This window comes from Phascolarctos cinereus, unplaced genomic scaffold, assembly GCF_003287225.1.
Source record: "Phascolarctos cinereus isolate Bilbo 61053 unplaced genomic scaffold, phaCin_HiC Scaffold_7;HRSCAF=346, whole genome shotgun sequence".
NCBI classification, from domain to species: domain Eukaryota; kingdom Metazoa; phylum Chordata; class Mammalia; order Diprotodontia; family Phascolarctidae; genus Phascolarctos; species Phascolarctos cinereus.
The window spans coordinates 31,106,811-31,134,449 of NW_027556180.1; the positions used below are offsets into that span (position 1 = coordinate 31,106,811).

The following is a 27,639-nucleotide window of genomic DNA, read 5'->3' on the forward strand; positions in this document are numbered from 1 at the left end:
AATGAGCTCTGATTCGCGGTTTGCTGATTGGGCGGGCTCCAGCACTCCTGTCTCCCTTAGCTTCCCGGGTCTTACATCCTGCCTTCACGTCCACGCCTAAGTCTCCGGGGTCGAGGAGGCCCCTCTGCTTTCTCTACCCTGCCCCGCTTCCCCAGGGGTGGCTGGGCTGGCTTACCCATTTTCCCGAGGCTGCTTCCCAGAGCCTGGGGGAGGATGCTGAGAGGACTCGCTCCTCCCAGTCCTAGGGCCGGGATGCTGGGAAGGAGGAGGGGCTACACACCATCTAAACATTGCAAGGCTAGCCTTCCAGCGCCTGGCTCTGACTCTCACGGTGACTGCCAGGAAGGCTCCTTTCCACATCTGTAAAATGGGGACAAGAAGTCTCAGAGCACCAATGAGATAACGTACGTAAGGCTGTGTCCGAGCCTCTTTTACCATACTCCCCATCCCTAAAACACGAGGCCGGTACCAAGGGCTCCCTCATCCCCTCGGAGCCCAGCCAGTTCATCTGGGGCGCTCGCCTGACGACCCTTGGTCCCCGGGGTGGGCAGAGTGGGGGTCACCTAGACCCAGTCCCCGGCCCCAGCCCCCAGGGTGGGCTGAGTAGGGGTCGCCCCGTCCGACGGCGCCCCGAGCTCCCGCAGCTGTAAGGCGCACTTCCTCGTCGGGAGGCGCGCGGGGGCGGGGCGAAGGTGGGGAGCGGCGGGCGGCCGGCCCTGCGGTTGGACGGGCGTGGCTCCCTGGGGTCACCTGGCGCTGCCAGGTGCCGACCCTGCAGGCTGCCGCTGCGGCCCTCCTTCCTCTTCCTCCTCTCAGAGCCCCCGCCAGACGTCCCCACTTGCCCTGACGCCCGCTCCCACGCTCACGCACTCTCCCGAGGTGAGTACCGTCGGCGGCACCCCCAGGACCGTGAGCCCGGGGGAGGGGCTGCGGGCGCGGGAGCCCCCTCGTCTTCCTGCTTCGCCCTAGTGGTCCCACAGTTGGGGGGGGCAGCCACGAGGGGCCCTGAGCTTCCCCCCAGCCCAGCCCCGAAACTGGCGGGGGTGGGGGGCCGCGGCGGGCTTGTCTGCGCGCTCTCCGTGGTTCCTGCGGTGTCGGGAGGCGAGCCGCCTGCCGTGAGAGCCCCCGGGGCGTCCACACCTGTTGCCCCAGGCCCTCGGCTGCTGCTTTGGTTTGGGGGCCCCTTTTAGAATTTGTCCGCGTCCACCCCCGCTCATCCCCTTCCTCTGCAGACCAGGCAGCCCCCGCTGGTGGAAGCCTGCCGTCGTTTTCACACCAAACTCGGCCCCTTCCCCGCAGGGGGGCGGTCCGGCGCGCGGAAGGAGGGGACGGCCCTCGAAGCCCATCGCCTCTTTTTGTTTTCCCGGGGGACGGTCGGGGGGCGAGGGTGGTGGCTGGCCACACTTTTCCCAGGGAGGCTGCCTAGCCTCGGGAGGCTGCTGGCGAGGTTGGAGGCAGCCTGGCCGGGGCTTCAGGTTTCAGGGTTTTGCAAATGATGTGGGGGAGCTGCAGGCTGTGGGGGGAGGGGAGCCCAAAGCCTTGACGATTGGCGGACCCAAGCCATCACCCTTTCCCCTGCTTTCCATTCCTCCTCCCCTCTCAAGGGTAGGGTCACCCTGAGAACCCAGGCAGGTTAAAATGTTTCACTGGTGCTTAAAAAAAAATCTGGATCTGGGAGATTACTCAGGGTGTCGTAGGGTCGACTCGTTTGGGAACGGACTGGACTAGATGGGGTCGCCTGTGTCATGAGGTCCCTCCCAGCTCTGACTTTCGGGCCCTGGAGGGAGGGCTTTCTCCTTCGGCCAGTATCGAGCCCTTGAAGCCCCTTCCAGCTCCGAGCTCCTGTAATTGGTGTCGGGAGGATCTCCCTGGATAGACAGCTGTGGGGCTCTCGATTTATGTGGCAAGCGGCTGGGGGCCCCTGCCACACTCCTGGATGCGCTTCTCCAAGGCCCGGGGGGCTCCCCCACGGCATTCCCCGATCACTCCATGCTTCTTGGGTGACATTTGGGTACGCTCCCCTTGGTTCAGTGTCCCCCACTCATTTCACCTGGGTCACTGAACCAGAGCTCCTTACCCTTGGGAAGTGTCCAAATGCTTTACTTCTACATTTTAATACTGGGGAGAATTCCAGACCTCTGCCCGCAGGCAGAGGATCTTATTTGTGCTTCTCGGGTCAGGGCATATGCACACATTAAGTGGCCAGGAAGCAAAATTTAAAACTCCGCCTACTTCATTCTTTCCATCATCTGCACTTTCTGGCCAACCACGCCATTGTTCTCTATTTTAACTGTACAGTTTCTTGCGAAGTTTTTCTGCTAAGGGTTCCTTTTTTTTTTGGCGGGGGTGGGGGGAAGGGGGGACGGCGTTTTGCTAGTCAGGTTTCCTAACTGTTCCACTGTTCTGGCTTAAGCGCTTGGGAAGACGAGCTGGGCTGGAGAGGTGTATCAGTGATGCCTGTCGGAGAGGCGTCTCTGGTGTAGCAGACCCCCAGAGGGGGACCGAGTGCTTGGAGCTGGGCTTCCAGCTGTTAATTATTAGTCCTATTTATCTTGTAGATGGCTTTGTATGTGTTTGTCTGCATTCTCCTCCCTCCTCCACCCCTTAGATTGTTAGCTTCCTGAGAGGCAGAAACTGTCTTCTGCCCCTTGTATTTGCTCTTAACAAATATGTATTGATAGATGATTCCCTTGATATAAAGAGAAAACAACCGTCCTATAAAGCCTCTGGCAGCTGTGAGTTCCCACTCTGGGCTGTTTGAGCTCTCTGGAGCTTGTGGGTCATGTTACACTTTTTATAATCAGATGGATACCAAGGATTATGTGCATACTATGTAAGTGCTAGATGGACACGCAGAGACCAAAATGAGGCCCCGGGCCCTCCAGGAGCTGACATCCTTTCATGGGAGACATATTTACAAGTATGTACGAAATAAGGGGAGATTTAATTAACAGACTTCAAAACTTATTCCCACTTGACTTGCAATCATTTCCTTAAATCGTGTTTTGCTTGTAGAAGAATCGGGAGGAAACCTCAGTGGTCAGTGGGCAGAAATCTGGGGAGCGGCTGGAGGATAACATTTGACCATTCATTCACTCATTGTTCAGCTCTGAGGATGTCTCAGTGTGGGGACTCCCTTCACCACTGCAGAAAGGAATCTGTCTGTGACCTAGCAAATTAATCTTAGTGAGTCCATTGGGGAGCCCTGACAAATGGAGTGACATCAAGAGGCAGAATTCGAACCCAGAGCTCGGCCCCCTCATTCTCTCTGCCTCTGTGTTCAGGTCATAGCTGTAGTTGAAAGAAGCAGCCTAAGTTTTCTTTGTCTTGACAGAAGTAGGCAGCTGTGTGGTGGCTCTTATTTCACTGTTTTACTTGATGGTCAATTTCGTGGATGATAAAAAGGCAAAATAACTTTGTCCGAATCTTAACTGAGTAATTTTGTTTCCTATGTTTGAGGATCTGTGATTTCATTGCCGTGTTTTGTCCAGCAATGCTGCTCATGGCCCATCTATGCCTGCCTGTTCTGCTCGGCTCCTGTCCATGTCCTCCCAGAGAACCACTGGACCGTGGTGGCCATGGAAGGTCCACCCAGTGTGCTAGAGGCCTTTTGTGATAGTAAAAATGAGTTCTGCTGTTGAGTATGTCTTACAGCTGCTTACTGGTTCCCTAGTAAAAAACCCTCATCCAAAAAAGCTCTCCCACTTTTTCATTCATTTCCGTTCTGTCCTTTCTGTGGGAACGCTTCATTCTGTTTTAACAGTCAGGCTGAAGGCTCTTCAGTGCATATATACATTATTCTCAAAAGACAATAATCCTTCCATTTTTCCTCTTTTAATGTCTTTAAGATGACCCTGATTAGTTGAGTTTCTCATCAAGCGTTTAAAAATATTTTATTGATAACTTTTATTTCTTAAGTCTGATATATTTGCCTTTCTCTCTCCCTCATCCCTCTCCTAGAGACTCCTACCTTTTTAAGAGGGGTGGGGATAAGGGAAGAATAGTTCAGCAAAACTCATTAATGTTTTGACAGAGTGCAACCTTGCCAAGCTTTCTTTAAACTGTTTTTCACCTTCACCTGCTTCTCTCTGTTCCATGAGGCAATAATGCTTGGTTTCTATTGGTTCCCTTGTTATGAGGATTGGTTCAAATTAGAATCCCAGTGGTCTGTGTCTACATCCTTCCTTTAGTCTATATCTCATTTTTCATCAGGGCTATGACATTTGAATAGGTCAGGATGGAGTTGCCTTTGTTTTGGGCTATTCTTTTTCCTCATTTAGGTCCTTAGGTGTTGTTTCAAGAGGAGATGAATTGGTGTTTACCATCATCAGCCTAGGGATGGTAGAATTAGGCTCTCTGGGGCACTGAAGGCTAATAGCTGTTTTTGCGCAATTAAAATAAATGTGCCTCCACCTAGAGACTAGAGCTGTTACATTTTCTCCTGCTGTCATTACTGAGGCGACTGCTTTAGTTGCTAACTCTGTTGGAGAAGGTGCTGGCCTCAGTCTGTGGAGGGAGGGTTCCTTATAATCTGGAATCACACGTCCAACTCCTGTTTCTAGTCCCAAAGCCTGCACACTGTGGCCCTTAATAAATCTTCGTTGAACCAAGTTGAAATTATCATACCTGTCTCACTAATGAGAATCGTAGGTGTCATGATCATTCTTGTTATTATCCCCATGTCAGAGCAGAAAACTGAGGCTCAGACAGCTTAAATGGCTTGCACAGCTGGTAAGGCTCAGAAGCAATATTTAAAACAATAACGTCTGAACTGACTTTGCATCTGTGACTTTCCATTTTTGTCCTCTCGTGTCAATCTGCCTCCCTAATGTAACCTCACCTATGGACTGTGCACAGCCTTCAGTTGCCTTGCGTTGGCCCAGGAATTCTGAAGCCGCTGAGAGCGCCGAGCTCGGGGATAAACCAGGCTGAGCCAGCACTGTAGCTGTTCTGTGCCAGGTACAGCAGGCTATTGAGGTGAGGCCAGTGCGTCGTCCATTCGAGTCGGTTTAAAAGCATTAAAGCGGCTAACCAGGTTGACTTGTGAATTAGCTAATCAGGACAGCCAGCTGATACTGTTGGAGGAAAAAAGCAAGGTATGATTGGCTTTCTGTTTGCCTGAGTTTCTTCAACTCAAAAATGAGAATCATAACAGGACCTACCTCCCAGGGCTGTTTCGAGGATCCAATGAAATAATAATTGTAAACAAAAAAAAAGTGCTTAGTATAGTGACAGGCACATAGTAGGTGCTTAATAGATGTTTATGTCCTTCCTTCCCCCAACCCTTCATTTTACAGTGGGGGAAATTGAGGCAAACGGTTAGTGACGTGTAGAGCAGCAAACAGCCTGTAAGTGTCTGAGTCTAGATTTGAAGTCGGGTCTTCTCGATTCTAGGCTCAGCTCTCTTTGCAAGCAGAGCCATGCCTTCAGTGCCCTGCGTTCAGTGGTAGAGACAGCATGCACATAGATACACAAAATAAATACACAGTAATTTGGAGCAGGGGAGAAATAGCAGCTGGGAGTTGGGTTGGGGGGAGGTGGTCAGAATAGGCTTCAGGAAGTCGATTTGATTTGAGCCTTGAAGGACTTCAGGGATTTTGAGAATGAAAGATGAAGAGAACATTTCAGGCCTGGTGGACCGTTGTGTCTGAGGAGCCCAAGGCTCATTTGGCTGGATCGGAGGGTGAATATAGGGCAATGCTCATTATTAATAAGGCCGAGACACGAGTGACAGGTACAGAATGATATGTGACAGTTGTAGGTGGACAAATGCAAACCTAGTACTACACGAAGTCTGATTTGGGAAGATTTATCAGCTGCCTAGATCTCCTTCTCCTCCTCAGATCTTGTGCCCTGGCCTTAATCCTCATTACTGGAGAGGCAGCTGACGAAACACAGCCTCAGACACCACGTGACCCTAGGCAAGTCACTAACCTGTCTGCCTCAGTTTCCTCATCTGTAAAATGGGTGTAATAAAATCACCTTCCTCCTCAGAGATGTTGTGAGGATGAAAGGAGATAATAATCGTAAAGTGCTTAGCACCATGTTTGATGCATAGTAACGTTAGTAATAATAATAATAATAATAATAATAATAATAATAATAATCTGCCTTCCTTCTTTTCTCCTGGGTACTCTATCCTCCCTGGGTTTTCCTGATGCTGTTTCCAACTGATTCTCCATTTACGTCACCCTCACTAAGCTCTCTTTTGGGCCCTCTTTCCTTCTCCAGGGGTATGCTGGAAATTGTTTAACACCCGGCTCTCTTGGGGGGTGGGGATGCATACCCACACACTTTTCAAGTTTAAAGGGCATTATTAACATTTTCTCTATCACTTTCAATATTAGGCAGTGGACAAAATGATAACTCAGGTCCTGATTTGGGGTGTTTGTAGATATGCAAGCTATAAATGCTCACGCTGAAAATTTCATAGTCGGCTCAACAGAGAGGGTTTGAGCTGGTTCCAGCCCACTCCTACGTCCTCTCCCTTGGTGACCTCATCAGCCCCCCATGGGTTCAGTGACCTTCTCTAGGCACATGGCTCCCAGACCTGGCTTTCCAGTCTTTGTTTCTCCCAGTCCTGCTTCACCAACCGTCTATTGGACATTTCCGACTGGATATTCCATAGACATCTCAAGCTCAACATGTCCAAAGCAGAACTCGCCATTCTCCCCCCTTCCTCAGCCCTCAAAGCCACCCTCTTCCAAGCTTGCCTGTTAGTGTTGAATGCACTGACACCATTATAGTCACTGAGGGCGGTGGCTTCGTGGTCATCTTTGACACCTCGCCCTGTCTCCCCGCACGTTCCCAGCTGCCGGAACTTGCCTTTTCTTTCTCTGTTTCTTGCATACGTCCTCTTTTCCCCTCACATACCCATCATTAATTAGTTCAGGCCTTAATCATCACTTCATAACTCTTGCAACCCCTGCTTTTCCAGAAGCACAGGTCTGATCACGTCAACTCCGTGCTCAGTATAATCTAGCTCTCTTTAGTAACACTAATAAAACATGAGCTCCTTTGTTTGACTTTGACGTTTTTCCTCATGCTTGGCCCCCGTTGTTACGCTTACATGACACTCCAGTTGCCAGGCTTTGCGATGACAGTCATTCATGCTTGGAATGCCCTTCTTCCTCCCCTTTGCCTCTTGGAACCTCTGGTTTCCTTCCGAGCTCTGCTCAAGCCCCTCCTTTTTTTTATTAAGCCTTTTCTAGTTTCCCCAGCTGCTGGTGCAAGCCCTCCCCAAAATGCCTTGTATTCACTTTGTACATGTCACCTGTATGCTTATATGCACATGTGCTGTTTCCTGCACTAGAAGGTAAGCTCTTTGAGGGCTGGAAGCGTTTCACTTCTATCTTTGGGTCCCTGGCACCCAACTTGGGGCCTGGCACATAGGAAGCACTAAATCAGTGCGTGATTGATTGATTGATCGATCGACGAAGGCTTCATAAAGAGATGATAGTTGAGCTAAGCTTTAAAACATGGAGAGAAGAAGGTCTTGAATTCTTTCTCATTAGAGGCTGCGGTCACCATTTCAGGTCTCCCCTTCTCAATATAAAGTCAGAGACTGAGAGTCTCTGGATAAAACATCACTTCTGTTTGACCTTTAAAACCCTTTGTAACTTGGTCCTGACTTAGCTTTGCAGCCCTCGTCATACATAGCGCCGTTTCTAGCACTCCATGATCCAGCCAAACTTGGCATCAGTTTGAAAGGTGGCTTCAGTGGGAAGTGAGTGGAAGCGGGGACCCCAGTCAGGAAGCTGTTGCATTAGGCGGGCAGGTTGTAACTCAGACCTGTTGGGGAGAGCAGAGGAGGAAGATGCAAGGGGTATTGCATAGGGAGCATTAACAGGGGTTGGTAACTAATCAGATGGGAGGGATGAATAGAATATATATTACATGTTAACAATATATAATAATTATTATTCTATGAGATAGAATAATAATGATGATAATAATCATAGCTAGCATTTATATAGCACCTCCTGTCTGCCAAGGACTCTGGTAAACTCCTTACAAATATTATCTCGTTTGATCCTCACAAAAGCTCTGCAGGGTAGGTGCTATTATTGCTATATCCATTTTACAGTTGAGGAAACTGAGGAATAGAGGTTGCGACTTGCCCGAGATCTACAGGCTGGATTTGAACTCAGGTCTCCCTGACTCCAGGCCTAGGGGCTCTGTGCACTGTGGTATCCCCTTAGCACCTCTCTATAGGTCAACGCTTGAGTTCAGATCCTATCTCAAACATTTACTGTGTGACCCTGGGCAAGGTTGCCCCAGTTTCCTCTTCTGTGAAGCAGGGGAAACAATAGCCCCTCCCTCCCAGGGTTGTTGTGAGGATCAAATGAGGTATTATACGTAAAGAGCTTTAAGCACTTGGCATATACAAAGCAGGAGGGATAGGGATGGGAAAGTCAGACAGCTCCTGCTCTCCCAGAGCAAGAGATAACATGGAAGGTCTTGACGGTTAGTCCGGTGGGAGGGTTCTGTGGTCCTTGGGGGCAGCAGCAGAGCCCAGGGTCATGCCTCTGCTGTAATGTCATTCACAGTGATAAAATCCTGTCCGTTTGTGATGTTGGACCGTTTGATCGGGCCAAGGACTGAGTGCTGGAGCCCTTGTAGGAAGGAGCCGTCCCCAGGCTGCATCTTCCCAGGGGCTGCTCCCCAGAAGGGTGGCAGAGGGCCCTGGGCTGGAAGCCTTGCATCCCCGGAGGTCTCAGGGCCCTGGGCCATCTCCATTGGGATCTGAAGGGAGATGGTGCTTAAGGCGTGGGGTTGGTTGTGGTAACAGCTGCTTCAGCTAGGCTGCCCTGTAAGGATGGCACTAGACCAAGGACTGGTGGCCTGGAAGGGGCTGCTGTGCCCAGGACTCGCTATCTGTCTGGGGCAGTGGGTCAGCAGTTGCTGGTAGTAGTGACGAAGGGGGGCCTCTTCTGCACAGTGATTTCTTCCCTCAGTGATAGCTCCAGGGCCTGGGCTAGAATGAATGAATATATATCCCTGTATGTGTATGTGTGTACATACTCATATATACACATATATTACATGTTGAATATAATGTATATAGTGCACAGTATATATGTGTGTGCCGTATGATATATGGGATGTATGTATTACATATGTACGGTAATATAGGATGTGTATATAATGTATAATGTATATGTTGTGTGTGTCATTTAATATATAGAATGTATGTATTATGTGATTTATTATACATGATGTATAGGACATAATGCATATGCTATGTGTGTCATAGAATGTATATAATGTTATATGTAATGTAATAGATATGATGTGTATATAACGTATGGTGTATGTTATAAATGTCATTTAATATATAGAACATATATATTTTATAGGTGATATGTTTATATACTATATAACGTATATGTGTGTCACAGACTGTACATGTTATATGTAAAATGCACAATTGTATATAATGTATACAGTATATTTGGTTCATCTATATATGATACATAAGACATATTTATATAAGTAATATATAAGATATACACATACTAATTATATATATAAGTTCATACATATAATTAGTATTATGAGGGAGAAAGAAAAAGGAAAGTCAAAGTGAGTAGCTTGGTTTTGAACACGGAGGACTGGGCTCAGGGTGGTGCCAGTGAGGTGACGGTCCCAATAGAGAGATGGTGAGTTTTGAGATGTGGGCCCTGGGGAGTGGGCTGAAGGTCAGATCAAGAGATAAAGCTGAAGTCCTTGGAAACACAGAGTGGTGGTTGTTCATAGGAGCAGAGGGGGAGGGATTGGAGACCCAGGACCAGAACCCAAAGCAGGTGGAGTGAGCTGAATAGTACTGAAAGTTTCCCCAAAGTCGAGGAAGACTCAGGCCGGGAAAAGGCCTTTCAGTTTGGTGGTTAATGAGCTACTGTTAATGATGGCATCGTCCACAAACATTTATAAGGTGCCTACTGTGTGCCCCGCAGCACCTCAGCTGCTGGGGACCTAAAGGCAAGAGTGAAAAAGGCCCTGCCTTCCACGAGCTGACGGAAACGCCGGGCTTGACAAAGTAGGTGGTTTGGGATGTGGAGACCTCAGGTGTAGACTCTTTTCAGGAAGTGCAGGGGAGGTGGGAGGTGGGACTACAGCTCGATAAGGCCTTGGGGTCAGAGCTTCACAGCTCAGTTGGTTTGTTTTCTAATGTTGGAGCCTATTTCCTAGAAGGGGCCAGTGGATAGGGAGAGATTGGAGATTCAAGAGAAGATGAGAATGGGGGTGATGAATGGAGCAAGGCCAGGAAGGAGGTGGGAGGGGAGGGGGGATTATCCTGAGTAAGACCTGAGGATGCTTCATCCTGGCACAGAGGGGAGGAGGAAGGACCTTCAGTGAAGACACTGAAAAACATGGAAGGAGCTGTGTAGAGAAAATGGAGGCTTGCGCTTGAGACGAAAGATTTGGAACAGGCCGGCAAGGCTGAACTCCAGAAGCAGTGGATGGAAAGATTTCTGAGAGGGTCCAGGCAGGCCCAGATGAGGGATCCGCCTCTGTTTGTAGTGGGAGGGTCATGGCTTCGTGACCTTTCAGCTTTGCCCGGCAGCTTGGGAGGAAGAGGAGCTGGAGAAATCCCAGGGCCCACCTAGAACCAGCAAGCAATGGAGGAGTGGGAGCAGGACAAGGGATTCTGGCCACCATTCTTTGGCCAAGTGAATCTTTACCATGGCAGACAGCAGGGTCAAGCCCTCCCTATTGTCTGCCACTATAATGATTTACTTAGGATTTCAGTGAAGCTGGAGTGGAGAGGAGTGACTGAGAGTCGGGAGGAGTCAAGGAAGTGTGGGTGGTCAGAGGGAGGGGGTATTTCAGAGTCGAGCATCTTTGGGAGGGTCTAGTCCAGAGTTAGGGCCAAAGTGGGCCACTGTGTGGCTCAAGTCAAGGTGGAGGTAGGAATGACTGGAGCCAGTAATACTGAAGAACTGAAGCCAGGGCTCAGAATTATTAATTAATTATTAATAATCATAATGGCTGGCATCTTTATAACACTTTAAGGTTTGCAAAGAGCTTTACAAATATTTCATTTTATCTTCACAATGACTCCGGGAAGTAAGGCTTATTACTATCCCCACTTCACAGATGAGGAAACTGAGTAAAGAAAGTGATGGAGAAAACGTTCATAATGTAAAAGTATGTCCTGAGTGCATGTATTCCCCCCCTCCCACCACCAGCACCACAGCTGCATTTACTAGGATGGATCCAGCTTGGGAATGAGGAACCGAGATGACCGACCCAGGGCTGGGTGGATGAGAGTAGTCACAGTTTCAGAGTTGGAAGCGACCTCAGTGACCATCTGTTCCAAAAGAAACCAGGAATAAACATCTCTGCAGCCTGCCCAATAAGTGGTCTGTCACGCAGCCTTTGTTTTAAGGTTCCCAGGGAAGGGGAGCTCCCTCCTTCCCTCCCTCCCCACTGAGGCTGCCCATTCCACTTTTGGAGAGCTGGGATTCTTTTTCTAGCATTCAGCTGAGCTCTACCCATTTCTCCTGGTTCTGTCCTCAGATTTTCTAGTCTTCAGGACCCCTTGACACTCTTCAACTTTATTAAGGACCCCAAAGAACTTCTGTTTATGTGGGTTATGTCTATCACTATTTACTGTATTAGAAATTAAAACTGATCATTTTTAAAAAGGAGTTTTTATTGATGTCTTTTTTTTCATGTCGTAGATTTTCCCCCTCCCAGAGAGCCATCCCATAAAAAAAATTAGTTTTTAAAGACAAGAAAAGAGAGGGAAATATCAGCACAGCCAGTCAGTACATTGAAAGGTGTAGTCTGCAACCCTGCGGACTTCCCACCTTCCCAGAGGGGGGTGGCTTGGGGTCTTCTCATATGTCTCCATTCAGGTCCCGCTTGGCCCTTGTAATCCCGTTACGTTTACTCTCCCTGCACATTACTGTAGTTGCCGTGTACATTGTTTCCTTGGCTCTGCTGACTTCACTCTGCATCAGTTCATGCAGATCTTTCCATTGTCGCCGTGCTCATCCCATACATCACTTCTTCTAGTACAGTAATATTCCATTCCATTCACGCACCACAGTTTTTTAATCCATTCTCCAACAGATGGCCATTGACTTTGTTTCCAATTCTTGGCTATCACACAAGGTGGTGGTGTGAATATTTTGGAGTTTATGGGTCCTTTCTTCTTATGGATGGCTTCCTGGGAGCCCAGTAATGGAGTCTCTGGACCACAGGGCACCGACGTTTTAGTCGCTTTGTGTAATTTTAAATCACTTTCCAAAATGGTTGTACCATCTCTCAGCTCCACACAATGTATTAGTGTGCCTGTCATCCTCCAACCCTCCATACTTGATGGTTGTCATTTTTTGTCGTCTTTGTCAGTTTGTGGGGTGTGAGGTGAAACCTCACCTTGGGCTTGTGTTGATTCGCATTTTGATTCGGAGCATCCTTTCATATGGTTGTGAATACTTTATAATTCTGCTTTTGAGAATTGTTTATTCATATCCTTTGCTTGTCTGTTGAGGTAAACTGATCTTTTTTTTAAAAAAGTTTTTACTTTTCTAAAAATAACAGTAAGAAACCCATCACATGCTAACATAATTAACATTTTTATGAAAAACAAAATGTAGTGAAAGAGTGGCATTTGGTTTTCATTTTTGCACGTGTGAATTGCCAATTGTTTTTGCACTATCGATACAAATGTCAGCAAACTTGTTCCGGGATAAACACAAGATTCAAAAAGTCATTGACACTGAATATGTCATCACTTCTTGCTTCTGTTGCCAAGCGTTCACATAAAAGGTCTCCTTTTGATGCTGGTAGGGAAAAATAAGAGCAAAATAGCAAGTCCAGCCACGTCTGTAGATTTATCCATTTGTAAAGCAAAATTACATTTCTGCGGAGATGTTAATTCGGTCTTCATGTTGGTAGAGAATGAGAGTCAAAAGGGCAAATAATGTCTTTGTATTATTATTGAAATAAATAGCTTTGACCTCATAGATGCCCTGAAAGGGTTTTGAGGAGCTCTGGGGGCCCCAGACCACACTTTGAGAACCCCTGCTCCATGGTATTAATAAAGAAGGGCAACAGAGTCATGCAATCAATAAACAAAATAGATAAATTCAATTCAAACACCATTTGTTATTAGGCATTTACTGTATGTATAAGCATTGTAGCCACAGATGTCCGCTCTGGGGGGTCCCCAGACCACACTTAGATAACCCCTGCTCTGTGTTATTAATAAAGAAGGGCAACAGAGTCATGTAATCAATCAATCAATAAAATAGATAATAAATAAATAGATAAATGCAATTCAAACACCATTTATTAGGCACCTACTGTATGCAGAAGCACTGGGGCCACAGATGCCTCCTCTGGGGTGCCCCAGACCACACTTTGAGAACTCCTACTCTGTGGCACAAATAAAGAAGGGAGGCAGACTCATGTAATCAGTCAATAAATAATGAGTAAATAGATAAATTTAATTCAAACACCATTTATTATTAGGCACCTACTGTATGTAGAAGCATTGGGTCAGGTTAGTCAGTCGACAAGCATATATTGAATCCTTAGTACTGGTAAGCTGAAGGAAGAGACCAGTGACATAACAGAAGTAAAAACACTTGGAGCTTTAAAAGCGTTACTTCCTGGTAGCAAAAAACTGGAAACAAAGAAGGCTGAACAGAGCGAGGTCTGTGAATGTAAGGAAACACTACTGTACCATAAGGACAGCCAGATAGCGCCATAGTGCACAAAGCACTGGGCTTGGAGTCTGAAAGACTCATCTTGAGTTCAAATCTGGCCTCAGACACTTACTAGCCGTGTGACCCTGGGCAAGTCACTTAACCCTATTTGCTTCAGTTTCCTCATCTGTAAAATAAGCGGGAGAAGAAAATGATAAATCACTCCATTGTCTTTACCAAGAAGACCCCAGATGGGGTCATGAAGAGTCAGACACCATTGAAAAATGGCTGAATAACACGGGTATGTATAGTTTAAGAGCTTTTTATAGGTGAATTCAACCCATTTATGTTCACAGTTAAGATTGTTAATTGTGTCCTTCCCTATACCCTGTTCTCTTCTACTTTTCCCAGTTGTGCATTTTCTTTTTTCTCTTTTTTTTAGGCAGTGGGGGTTAAGTGACTTGCCCAGGGTCATACAGCTAGCTAGTGAGTGCCTAAGGCTGGATTTGAACTCAGGTCCTCCTGGCTCCAAGGCCAGTCCTTTATCCACTGTGCCACCTAGCTACTCCCCTCAGCTGTGTATTTTCAACAAGATTCCAAAATCTTGTTTCCCCACTCTCCCTGAAATGTTCTGGATTCAGGGTTAGAAGTGAAAGCACACTGCCTGATCCTTAGAATATGGGAAAAGATGGTGTGTTTCCTTGTATCCAAGAAACGAAGGCTCTGTTTTCGTCTTATGTTTCATCTGAACAGGCAAAGCTTAGCCAGGATGGGACCAGGTTTTCCCAACTGATGCCATTTGAGTCTTTCCCATCTTTTAGCACAGATCTACGGGACTTTGAAATTCACCTCTGTGATCTTATACATTCTTCCAGGCCCAGATCAAACACCACCTCCTTCATGAAGTTTGCCTGGATTTCTTCCCTCCTCCAACCCCCCTCGGCTCTGGACATGAGTGATCTGCCCCACGGTTGGACCTCTCTTGTCTATTTGTCACACTCCCCTTTTTGTAATCTCCTTTCTAGGTAGTAAAACCTTGATTTCGGGGGCTTTCTTTTCTTCCTCTGTGGGTTCCACATCACTTGGTGCGTAGCAGGGTCTCGGTAAATGCTGAATGAACAGCATTTGTGGGGCTCAGCACCCCCTTCTTGGGGCCACTGATCTACTGGACTGGAATTGGTAAGAGGAGAAGCCAGGAAGGAGGGTGGAAGGGCGTTTGTGCTTAGCTGTGGCTTGGGGCTCCCTTCCTGCCCACCCTGAATTGTGTAATTTTTCAAGCCTCTGCTGGAGGAGGAAGGCGGTGTTAACTTTGCGGGGTGATCAGAGGTGGCTTCCTGGAGGAGACGGCGCCTGAGCTAAGCACTGAAAGTTGAGAGGGATTCTAAAAGGCAGAGATCTGGAGGGAGGCTGGGCAGACATGGGCGCACCCGGGATGTCTAACTGAGGTTGCAGGTTGTGGCTGATTCCTCCAGTCTGGCTGAAATGTAGACTTTATAGAGGGACTTTTGAGACCCTTGGGGCATCCAGCACTCTTCTGTCTGTTTCTCTTCCCCAGGAGGAAACTACCAACTTCATTTTCACACTCTAAAACTTGGGGGTTTCATTTTTTTCCTTTTTAAAGCACTTTCAGGTTTTCAGATTTAAAAAAAGACACTATCACAGCTGAGACAGTCAGGATTTGTACTTACATTCTTAAGAGGAAATCCTTCAAGATTAACCCCCAAGCCAGCCAGTGAGTGGTGAGGCCACGGGACCTGCCTCCCTACATGGGGGTGGTTGTGGGGCCCTCCTGACCCTCATATAGCTCCCTTAGTCGATGAAACTCGCACCCAGCACTTGTATCACACCTTAGAGCCCTCCTTGAAGAGATGTGCTGTTTAGGTGGGCTAAGGCATTCGGCGTTCCAGGCTCTGATGGAACGGGCACCCAGCAGGCAGGGGAAGCTCTGAGCTCTGGCATGCGGTTGCAGGGGGAGGAAGCTGTTCTACTTAGCAGAAATGTGCTTCATTTTAGACCCCCTTAGTGGAGAGCAAAAATCCTCCCTTCTTCCTCCAGTTATCTTGTCTTAACTTACCTGTGTACGTGCTGTCTCTCCACCAGCTGAAAGCAAAGTCTTTGAGGGCCCTTTGCTTTTTGACCAATATTCAGTCTTTTATATTTGTATCAGTCAGCAAGCATGATGCCTCATGCAGAATTGTTTTTCAGTCATTTTAGTCATGTCTGACTCTTTGTGACCCCATTTGGGGTTTTCTTGGCAAAGACACTGGAGTGCTTTGCCATTTCCTTCTCCAGCTCATTTTACAGATGAGGAAACTGAGGCAGACAGGGTGAAGTGACTTGCCCAGGGTCACATGGCTAGGAAGTATCGGAGGCCAGATTTGAATTCAGGTCTTCCTGACTCTAGGCCTGGGGCTCTATCCACTGCACCACCAAGCTGCCCTCAGAGTAGGCACTTAAATACTGAATGAATGAATGAATCCAGGTTTTATTAAATGCCGGGTCATATTATGAGTGAACATGAGGTGGAAACTCTTCTCCACAAGGTGTGGCTTTAAGGTAAAGAGAGAGCCCTTGGCTTATCTGACTCCTCAAAACAGGTGAACAGTGTTGGGGATCTTCCTAGGCAGGGCAGTTTTCAAAGTCAGCTCGTAGAAGTCTGCATCATTTTGTGGCCACATGAAAACAAGTGGCCGTGAGATAGAGTGTTAGAATTAACACCAGCTCTTGTGTGAAGGTGAATCAGTGTGATACGGTTTCTTAAAGGAAATGTGAGGGGCTGAAGTCAGGACCAGAGCCTGACACCAAAGGACTGAAGAGATTAGGAAGGATGGATACCCAGGACATTGGTGATAGTTTACATTTATTTTATAAATTACAAAGTTTTCAAAGCACTTTCCTTGTGAAATTGGTCACACAAGAATGATTATCCCCATTTAAAAAAAATACTTATTTTTAGTTTTAACATTCATTTCTATAACATTTTAAATTCCAAATTTCTCTCCATTTCTCCCCACCCCAAGATGGCATGCAATTCGATATAAGCTCTACCTATCCATACTATTTTCATGTAAGTCATGTTATAAAGAAGAATTAGAACCAATGGGAGGGACCATAAGAAGAAACAAAACAAAACCCAGAGAGAGAGCGCAAATCACATGCTTCGCTCTGCATTCAGACTCCATCGTTCTCTTTCTGGGTATGGAGAGCATTTTCTGATCGTCTCCACTTTACAGATGAGAAAGTTGATCAAGCGATTTGGCAGAATTCACACCCTTGGTGACAGTCAGCTGTCCACGGCAAGATTTGAACTGGAGTCTTTGGACCGTACACTCCCTCTGCTTCGAGTGTGTGGGAGACATCTTGTCAGAAGAGACCCTCGACGGTGGCATATCGCTTCCCAGAGAAAACTGTCTTTTTGGATAGCTGGATAGTAAGCACGGTGAGGTCTTGCATTCACTCATCCTTAGTCAGTTCCTTGATAAGACCCCAGAGGTCTATCCCCTTCTCACATATTAGTCCTGCTTATATTCCATTACGGGAGTTATTGTGGGGCTCTCAGCCCTTTTTTGGGTCTTGGGAGCCGAGGTTCTTGTAGCTGGCCCGACGTCCTCATTTTACAGAAGGGAAGACCGAGGCCTGGGGACAGAAAGTGCCCGGCGCTGCATCGCCAGGGTGCAGAGTGGGGGAAGCCACGTCCTTGTGCTCTTTAGGGCCATTTCCTCTTTCTCCAAAAGCACATGGGCCCTGGTGGGGACAGTCAGAGCAACGGGTCACTGGATCCTCTGTTTTCCTTCTTCCAGTTTTATCCGTCAGCGCCCTTGGGATGACTTTGCATGGTCGGCCTTCTTTAAACTCCTTTTAACAGCAACCAGACTTATCACCTTGGCATTTCCTTGTTAAAGATAACGCCCTCCCTGGCCATAGTTCTGTTTAAAAGTTGGTAAATAACAGATGGCCTCTATGTCATTTTGCCTCATTGTCTGGATTTTCATGTATTTGATCAAGTGAGAGTTTTATTTGGTCTTTTGTTTTGGGTTTTGCCTTGTCTTCATTCAAAAGGAAAATCTTTCTAAAAGGAAAATTCCAGTGTGGTAATGTATTGCAATGAAAATAGCTTTGGATTTAAAGTCAGAGGACCCAGGTTCAAGTCCTGGGTCTCTGGCTCTCCCACTTGCTATCTGTGTGATTTTGTACAAGTAACTCCAGCCTCTGGATTTGTTTCCTCAGCTGTAAAAAGATCAGGTTAGACTAGATTATCTGTAAGGCCTCTCTCAGCTCCAAGTTTATAATCTTTTGCATTTGAACACACACAGACAGATACAGACAGACACAGACACACACACACACACACACACACACACACACACACACACACTCCATTAGAAGGTAAAACAAAGTTTACCTTCCCAAAGAAGCCACATATTATTTGAGTAACATGGGCCACAGAAACTTCAGGTTGGTTCTAAGCTTTCAAGAGAAGCTAGACCAAAAAAAAACAAAGGATGTTTTAAGGAAAACAGTAACCAGTGAATGACCTCTGTGGAAATCCAGGGATGGAGAATCTGCTGAAGAGAGCTTGGAGGCCCCTGGGAAGGGTCTCAAAAGCATCACAGAGCCCCAGGGTTAGGGCTGGGACCTAGAGAGGGCCTCAGGCATTGAAGCCCTCTTTTTTGTTCCTTGGGATGAATGCTATGCTCCACGGGCCACTAATGGCCAAACCATAAGTAAAGATACCATTGATTTATTTCTTTGACCTGCTTTCTCTGTGGTGAGGTAACTCTGGTTCCTGGGCTTGGACTCAGAGGACCGGGTTTAAAACCCACCTCTGGCCCTTATAACGCGTGAGACTTGGAGCAGCTCACATTTTTTATTTCTCTGGGTCTCAGCTTCCTTCTGTAAATTTGAGTATGTAACATCGGAAAGCCTTTTTTTTTTTTAACTAACAAAATCAATGCAACCAAGATAAAAAAGGAAAGCTGCTGATTGGAAAAAAAAAAAGAACCTTTGCCTCAGATATCACTGATCAAAGTCTGATGTGTAAGATAATTGTACGAATTCTGTCTTCCTTTTTCTTTCTGGGCTCTGAAACTGCCACTCATCATTACTGTGATTGGGGGGGCTAAAGTCCCAGCAGAGTATCAGAGAGAAAACATTAGTATCAAGATATGGGCCTCAGTAAAGTTAATCTTGACCTCCATGGCTGGCAAAGGGCTCGCACGTGGGTGAGGCATTGGTATCCACGAAATATTCAAAGAACCAGAGATATGCCCCCTAATATGTTGGGTAAATCCTTTATGTTGGATCTAGAGAAAAGATAGGGAAGAAGAATCTCATCAGCTAGGAACAAAGACTCGCCCTAGTCTATGGTCCCAGGTTTATTGGGGTATTTATTGTATTTGTGAAAAGAACTCCCAGGCCTTTCAATCAGGAGACCAATCCAGGCTTACTTACTAGCTGTGTGATTGGAAGTTATTGCCATTTAACTCCCCTGTGCCTCAGTTTCCTCATCTGTAAAGTGGGGCTACCTGTACTGCCTACCTCACAGCATTCTGATGACAAAAATTATTTTTAAATCTTAAGACTGAGCTCATTCAGCCCAAACTTCTTTGTCCAAAGTTCCGGTGATCTCTTAATTGCCAAATCTGACGGCCTTTCCTCAATCCTCATTCTGTCCTGGGCCCTATTCTCTCCTCCCTCCATACTATTCACTTGTTGATCTCATCAGCCCCTATGGATTCAGTGATCATATTTATGCCAGTGGTTCTCAGATCCACTTACCCAGGCGTAACCTCCCTACTGCCCAGACTCTCTCGTCGCCAACCGTGGATTGGACAGCTTGAACTGGATCTCCTGAAGACATCTTCAAACCAACGTGTCCAAAGCTGACCTCTGTTCCCACCCCCAACTTCCCCCTCTTCCTAACTTCCCTGCTACTGTTGAGGGTGCCCCTGTCCTGCTGCTCACCTAGACTCCCAACCCATCCTCACTTTCTCTCACCTGCCATGTCCAGTCTGTTACTGAGATTTGTCGATTTTCCTTTCATAACATTTCTCCAGTCTCCAGTTCCTCCGATCCAGATCCCCCCTTCTCTCTCTCCTTTGACATTGCCACTGCTCCAGTGCAGGCCCTCATCGCCTCGCATTGGACCGTGGCAACAGCTGGCCGGGGGTCTGCCAGCCTCCAACCTCTTCTCACCCCATTCAGCTGTCAAAGGGGATCTTCCATGGTCCTACCATGTCACCCCCTTACTCTGTAAACTTCCCTGGCTCCCTATCACCTCCAGAACCAGACATAAAAATCCTTTTAAAGTCCTTCATAACCTGCCTCCCCCCAGCCATTTTAACCTCTCCTTCCCTTCTTCCCTCCCCACACACACCCTTCAGGCCAGTGACACTTGCCTGCTGCCCATTCCTCCAACAAGGCACTCCTCCGTCTCGAACCTCCTTGCACTGATGTCCCCCAAGCTGGGAATCCTCCCCCGTCATCGCCTCCTTCTGGTTTCCCTGGATTCCTTCAAGTCCCAGCTAAAATCCTGCCTTCTACAGGAATCCTTTCCCCATCCCCCTTAACCTGATTTCCTCCCTCTGTTGATTATTTCCAATCTATCCTGATTGTAGCTTAAATGTCCATCGCCATTGGCATGTTCTCTTCCCCTTTGGCCTTAGAGCCCCTGGACAGCACGACTGTCTTACATTTTTTTGTGTGCCCAGCCCTTCACCCAGTGCTTGGCTTGCAGCAGGCCCTTCATAGATGCTTGCTGACTGCAGTGTCAGATGAAAGAACATCTGTGTGGCCCAATGGGAAGAGTCCGGGCTCTGAAACCAGAGGAGCTGGTTTCACATCCTGCCTCTGAGATTTTATGTGACCTTGGGCAGATCTCTTACCCTTCCTCATTTGGAAAGGAGAGGATGAACCCCAAGGCACTTCCAGCTGTAAATCTGTGAACGGGTGTGATGCAGAAGCCATGGGGGGAGGGGGCCCTTCTGCATCTGTACCAAGACTGGCTAGCCAGCCCATTAAATGAAGTCCAGGGAGAAAAATCCCTGGGGTCCTTCTCCGTGGCTTTCAGCCACTGTGAGCTGCCTACAGGTCTGAATCTACTCCCAGCTGTGTGTGGTTGGGTCTCTAATTTGAGGACTGACTGAAGGAAGAATGAAAGTGAATTCTCCCAGGGCAGGAAACATTTCCTTTGTTTTTAATCTCTGTGTCCCCTGGGGTCTGGGGTGGTTTGTTTTCAAGCCAGATCCCTGATTTTGGATTCCAGGTGGGGACTTCCACCCCGTGGAGAGGTGCAGAGAGTACTGAGAATTTAAGCCATTCCTGCAGGATTACTGAGCCGGCATATTTCAGAAACAGGACTTGAACCCAGGTCTTTCTGACTCCCACAGCTGGTCCTCTATCCCCTAGCCTTGCTGTCTCTCATAAGCATGTAGTAGGGGCTTCATAAATGAAGAACTGAACTTTGTGGGGAGGGGAAGATGGGTCATTTTGACTTTGTAAGAATCTGAAATGTAAATGAATGAGGATACCTAACCGCCTAGACTCTCAGGGGTCACCTAGCCCTACCCCGAAGAGCCATCCCACCCAAGCCCCTCCTCTCCACACACCCACCCAAGTCGGGGGCTCATGCTTACACACCCCTCTGATGGGAGTAGACCTCCCAGTGCTCTACCCAAATACCGTTGTTCTCTTTGACTGAAAAGATACTGGACACTGGTGACTGAGCAAGGAATCGGAGACAGACCCCTGGTTTAAAGCAAGAACTCAGAGCTCCCGCTGGCTCTCTTCTGACCCCACAGATCTTATCTGTCTCATAACATCCCTAAGCGGTGGCGGGCTCAGGATGGAAAGGAGCCAGGGACAGCCCTAATCCACTTAGAAAGACCATCTGGACTGAGAAGTAACCTCTGGAGGAGGCCGGGTAAGTGCATTACCCATTCCGATCCTATGTAACCCTGCGGGCACCAGTATTCAGACGAATGCGTGGAGGGGGGAAAGGTATTAGGTTATGAAGAGTAATCAGGTTTATAAATAGAAGCCTGCGGGCTGAGCCAGTGGAAAGAAACCATCTCCTTCCCCCACCCGGCTAACCCCTGGTTTTCCAACCAGCTCCCAAGAGTTTTGGTGGTATCATCATCAGACCACTGGAATCCTAACCTCGACTTTCTGCTCTTCTTCCTCTTGGTCTAAGAATTTATTAAATTAACAGTTGCCAATCCTTGTGGATTGATTGACTCCGAAGCTAGCTTGATCTGAGATCCTCTGCAGGCTGGGGGGCTTGGAGTCTGATATATGTCTTGGCTGCCTACCCACCTAGCCCAGTGGTCTGTGCCTAAACATTTACTCATGTGCCATACAAAGACAAAAATGAAGTAGGCCTTGCCCTCAAGGGGCTTCCATTCCACTGTACACATACATGTAAATACAAAGTAAGGGAATGGGAATTTCAGGGGTGGGAGGGTATGAGAAAGTAGTAAGAACAATGGATTTTTATCAGCTTTTTTTCCCAGAGGGACACCCCTAGTTCCAACCAAAAGTTTTGGCCCATGAAACTTAAGCAGCTCCAATTTTAGATCAGCGCTTTGTATTTTTTTACTGATACTCCAAGGAGATGGATGGAACATGATTCTGTGAGGCCGGGGCGTGGGTCATGCTGGCAGCCAGCCCAGTGATGGCCTTGGTACTACACATTTTAGAAGGGTTTGTAGCGGACTGGACATCCAGGATTGCAGGTCCCTAAGCCAGAGGTGCCATCAATTTTTGGTACAACTTTAGGGGTCAGTGGAGTAGGGATGTGTGAGAATGTTATGTGTGGGGTGTGTGTGTGTGTGTGTGTGTGTGTGTGTGTGTGTGTGTGTGTGTGTGTGTGTGTGTGTGTGTGTGTGTGTGGTGGTGTGCACCCTCTGTATGGTTAAGCCTGGACATCTGTCTTAGCGTTTGTGCCCCGCCCTCTTCCCTAGCCAAGGTAGAGCAAATCACCCTCTAGACTTGTTAAACCAGTTCTTCCTTCCCCTTGGTCATGGAAAAGCACAGTCCCAAGAATCAGATGCTGCTGTTTTTTGGGCACATGTGGGTTAAGGTGGAGGGTGTCCAGGCACACTTGGTAGCCTGGGGAGTGAGCTCGGAGCCCGCCCGGGTCCTTCTCTGGCCTCTTACCAGCTCCCTACAACCTGGCCCACTCCCACTGCCCTGGGAAACTGCCTGTACAAGGGACCCATGGCCTCTTCATCATCTTCTGTCACTCCTCTTTCTAAATCTCTTTGCTATGAGTCACACTTCCCTCTATAAATTCTTTCTTCCTTCAGTCCTCCTAGATTACAGCTGGTTGATCTCTCCCCTCTGTTCCCCCAACCCCCTCTTCTCTCCCTCCCCCCCTTTCTCCCTTCCTGTCTTTTTCCCTCCTTCCTTCTCCCTCTCCTCTCTTCCTCCTTCCCTTTTCCCTCCCTCCTTCCTTTTTCTCTTTCTCTTCTCCTTCTCTCTCTCTTTCCCCATCACTCCTCCCCATCCCCACCCATGGCAAAGAGAAGGCACTCCTGGTCTCTGCAGAACCAGGCAGGGCGGATAGCATAATGGTGTACTAAATTTAGGGACCAGAACATTGGTCACTTTAACCTTAACATACAGCTCCTAAAAGGGAGAAGCCAGACCAGAGTGATGTGTGAAGAGCTTAAAATGGCGGCCTAAGCTAAGCTTAGTTTAGATCCTAGCTATAGCATTACACCGACTCTGGGACCTCCAGACAACTATTTCCTTCTCTGGGCTTCAGTTCATTCCTTCCTTCCTGCGATTTGTCCAGGGTGACACAGCCAGTGAGTATCATGTGTCTGAGGCCAGATTCGAACTCAGGTCCTCCTGACTCCAAGGCCGGCTGTATTCATTGTGCCACCTAGCTGCCCCTGGTTTTCTTTTTTTAAATCACATTAACCAGTGGTTTATTTTACTGGGTTTTTTTCATAAAACCAACTCCTTTTATTGATTCAATGGTTTTCTTACATTCAATTTTATTTCTTTTAATTCTTAGGATTTCCAATTTGGTGTTTAATTGGGGATTTTAAATTAGTTTTTTTTTTAAATTGCATACCCAATTTATTGGTCTGCTCTTTCTCAATTTTATAGGTATAAGCATGTAGAGATACCAGTTTTCCGCCGATTACTGCTTTTGCCGCATCCCATAGGTTTTGGTATGTTGTCTCACTGTTACTATTCTCTTTAATAAAATCATTATTATATTGAACCCAACTTCCCCCCCTACATTTCATCTTCTAAGCTTCTCTTGTTCTATTAAAGTCGTCACCATTCTTCCAGTTCATAGTCTTGGTATCACCTTCCACTCTTCACTCTCCCTCACCTCACTGATCCAACCGCTTGTCAAATCTTGTTATTTCTACTTTGACAACACCCCTTGGATCTGACCTCTCCTCTCCACTCAGAACAGCTGCTAGCCTGGTTCACCCGTCACCTCTAGATTATCCCAATGGCAGTTTCCTGCCCCAGGCTTCTCACTGCTCAAGTCCAACCTACATAATGCTGACATTTCCTTTATCGTAGATCTGACCATGTGGCTCCTTTCATCAGCCAACCCCAGTGGATTCATATCCCCTTGCCCTCTGGCTTCCAAGTGTTTTTTGTGTAGTTCTGGGATGGAAGAAATCACTTAGTGTAGCTGCTCACTTTTAGCCTGCTGCAATTTCTAGGTTTTTGCTGTATTAGATGAGGGGCAGGGGGGCTGATTTGCCTGTGTCCATTCAGGCAACCATTTTATTTTGGTCAGAAGTCCCCCAAAAGGTCTTATTCAGGCATGTCCACAGATTTCTATGGTCGTAATCTTGTGATTCTCCTAAGTTACACGTGACAGCTTGTCCTTTTGGAAAGGTATCACGGCACATAGATTGAGAACTGGAGTTGAAAAGTTCTGGGTTCAGATTCCATCTGTCACTAACTTTGGGATCTTGGACTAAGTCACTTAATCTGTTTCCATATCTATTAAATAGGGATAAACAGGCACGTATGGTGGCTATCTTACAGGGTTGTCATGAAGCTCAAATGAGATGTTTGTAAAGGGTGTTGCAAACTTTAAAGTGCTGTAAAAATGCCATTTAATCCAGTGCACAAATATTAAGTGCCTACTCTGTGACGTGCACAAATTCAAAAATGAAGTTGTCCCTGCCCTTAAGGAGCTTTCATTCTACTCCAGAATAAATACAAGGTTGTTTAGAGAGTGGACGAGGTGAAAGACCCATTCTAGAGAGAAAGCTAGGGCAAGCCTAACTACATTCTGGGTCATCATGGATGTGGGTAACTGCATTTCCACTTCTGACATGGAATTTTAGAGCTGGAAAAGACCTGGAATTTTACATCAGCCGGACTCATACCCTCATCTTAAACAGGCCAACAGAAGGGAAGGGCCTTGCCCAAAGTCACAATCAGAAGATCCCAAGCACCTCTGTCCAACACTCTATTTGTTCAGGGCTTCCCACCACACTTTGCTGCCTTAAAACAAAACAAAAACTTGTCTTTTGACGACTTGTGTCATCTCCCAAGGCCACCATACAAGTATTATGAGTGTATAGCTCCCTTAAAGGCTTAGCCCAACTGTCACACCCCCATCAACTGGCTTTTTTTCCCCTCATTCCTTCAGCTGTTAATGCTCCCAGACTGAAATTACATTGTATTGAGTTTCTAGAGACCAATCTGCGTGTATGTTTTGCTTCCCCCCACGAATATCTAAGTTCCTAAAGCACAGGAAATTTTTTTTTCTTTGTATGCTAACACTTAGTATTATGCCTGGCACACAGTAGGTGCTTAGTGAATCAAGAGTACCATTAGATTCTTATTTCCAAAGCTGGGTTGGTTATGCTAATGGATTAAATTAGGTTATACCGATAGGGAGATTTTCTTTGTAAAATACAAATTTAGAAAACTAAATTTTTTTTATATACCAGAAAGTAATATTAAAGCCTGAAATCATTTTCCCTCTAGGTAGAGAAAACAAGCATCGTTTTTTCCATGTTACATGTTCCACCAGACGTTCTGAAACTTGACTGAAGGAAAAAAAAATGTTTGTTTCTCTGGGTAATCACACCTTTCAGCCCCAGTCACATCCTGGGCACCCATCTCTAGATCCCAGCTGCATGGTCCTCTTAGTTATACTTGTGAAAACATTCCTCAACATCCTGATGATAGCCATTGGAAGAAAGGACACCCACCAAAGTTTTCTGGAATATTTTTGCGTGTCCGTAGCGCTCATTGACTTCTTACTTCTGGGGGGCCTCTCTTTCATAGCCTATTTCCAGGACTTTGCCCTTTGGGGCATCAGGTTTACAAAATACCACATCTGTCTGTTACCTCAAATTATGTCCTTTGCCTGCGGCTTCCTGCACTGCCCAGTTTTTCTTCTAGCCGGTCTGGATCACTACCTGAACATCTCGCAGACGTCAAAGGTCTCACGCTTCTGTCGGAACATCTTTTACTTCTTTTCAGTCATTTTCATTTGGATTGCAGCCCTTGTGTATGTCTTGGGAGACCCTGTCATCAACGTAAGCCTGAGCAAACACGGTCTTTCTTCCTACCAGTGCCCGTTCTACGTTAGCATTCAGAGCTACTGGCTGTCGGTTTCCATGGTGGGGGTCCTCCTGGTGGTTTTCGGGACTTGCTGGTCCGAAGTCCCGGCGCTGATTCGGTCCCTTCGCATCGCTTCCTACATGAATGAGACCGCCCTGTACTTTCCCCTTGCACCAGACTGGGATCATATGGTCATCTGTAAAAAGCAGCTCTTGATCAAGCTTCTGATCTGTTTTCTTGGAACATGGTTCCCATTCGTTTTCCTTCAGATCATCATTCTGTTTCTGGACATACGGATTCCAGCCTACGTGGAGATGAATGTCCCCTGGTTGTATTTTGTTAACAGTTTTCTCATTGCCACGGTTTACTGGTTTAGGAGTCATGAGCTTAAGGTAACAGAAACAGTTTTATACATGGACCCATTCGTCAGCTGGAAATTCTGCTTTATTCCATTTACAATTCATCATATGGAGCAAATGGGAAAAGCTGAAGCAGTAACAGTCTGTTGATTTGTTGCTGTGTTGGGTAATGAAAGCCCAGAGCTCATTTCACTGTGTGATCATCTTTGTAAATGGAGCAGACGAGGAAATGTGAGGGTGGCCATCCAAGGACTGGCCACACTGATGTTTGGGGCCATGAGCTGAAATGCACAGATAGGATTTGGATCCTGAAAATGTAAAGAGATTTCAATCCCCCACAATTCCAGTGAGTCAGTAACCTTTTTAGAATTTGCTAAACAAGAAATATTCTTTACACATTTCTTTAAAAGGCCACAACTACCTTAGTTTTATTCCAGGAAGTTTTGTACTTCAGATGGAAATTTGTTTCAGAGCTCAAAAATAGAGGTAATCTGATTGGAGAGACTGACTGACTATATTAATGTTTGTATTACCCAGGAACCAAATCCTTAGGTAAATCACAGACTTACTGACAACTCTGCAGGTCTTCATTAAACATTTTTAAAAGGATTTTAAAAAACCACGTCCTCTTATTTGATTGTGTTTGGGGGGAGGTGGAGAGGATGCAAGGGTTATTTTCAGTATTATGATAAAAAACACGCAAGCTATATTTTGAGAGGTAGCACAGCCAACCTCTAAGTCAGGAGCACCTGGATTCTCGGCCTTCCTCTGACGCCAGCTGGCTGTGTGACTGTCTAGTTCACTTTACTGTCTGTGCTCCCGGGAAACTAAGACCATAAATTATAGGACAGTTGTCCACCTGCAGTGGTAGAGAGGTTCCTTTCTTTGGATTTCTTAATGCCAATTATGTTGCAGATCTGAATGCACACAGCTGCAGTTGATATTTTTAAAATTATATTTGAATTGGTTTAATAATCTTAACTTTTAAGAAAAAGTCTACATGTTATTCATGCACTGATTGTTTTAAAAAAGGTGTCTCACTAGATTACAGAGGAATT

At 46.7% G+C, this 27,639-nt stretch overlaps 1 protein-coding gene across 6 annotated transcripts; it reads left to right on the forward strand.

Moving 5' to 3' along the window:
- The first annotated feature begins 266 nt into the window (after positions 1-266).
- On the forward strand, positions 267-27,200 carry GPR160 (G protein-coupled receptor 160). Of its 6 annotated transcripts, XM_078147227.1 has the most exons (5): positions 267-404; positions 16,895-17,100; positions 21,461-21,582; positions 23,778-23,842; positions 25,641-27,200. In XM_078147227.1, exon 5 carries the CDS (start codon positions 25,718-25,720, stop codon positions 26,729-26,731), a length of 1,014 nt encoding a protein of 337 aa, XP_078003353.1. In that variant the 5' UTR covers positions 267-404; positions 16,895-17,100; positions 21,461-21,582; positions 23,778-23,842; positions 25,641-25,717; the 3' UTR covers positions 26,732-27,200. The 6 variants fall into 6 exon arrangements, with proteins under 6 accessions (XP_078003353.1, XP_020835966.1, XP_078003352.1 ...); XM_020980307.2 differs by lacking the exon at positions 16,895-17,100; XM_078147226.1 differs by lacking the exon at positions 267-404 and adding an exon at positions 678-879 and having other exon boundaries at positions 16,895-21,582.
- The last annotated feature ends 439 nt before the right edge of the window (positions 27,201-27,639 follow it).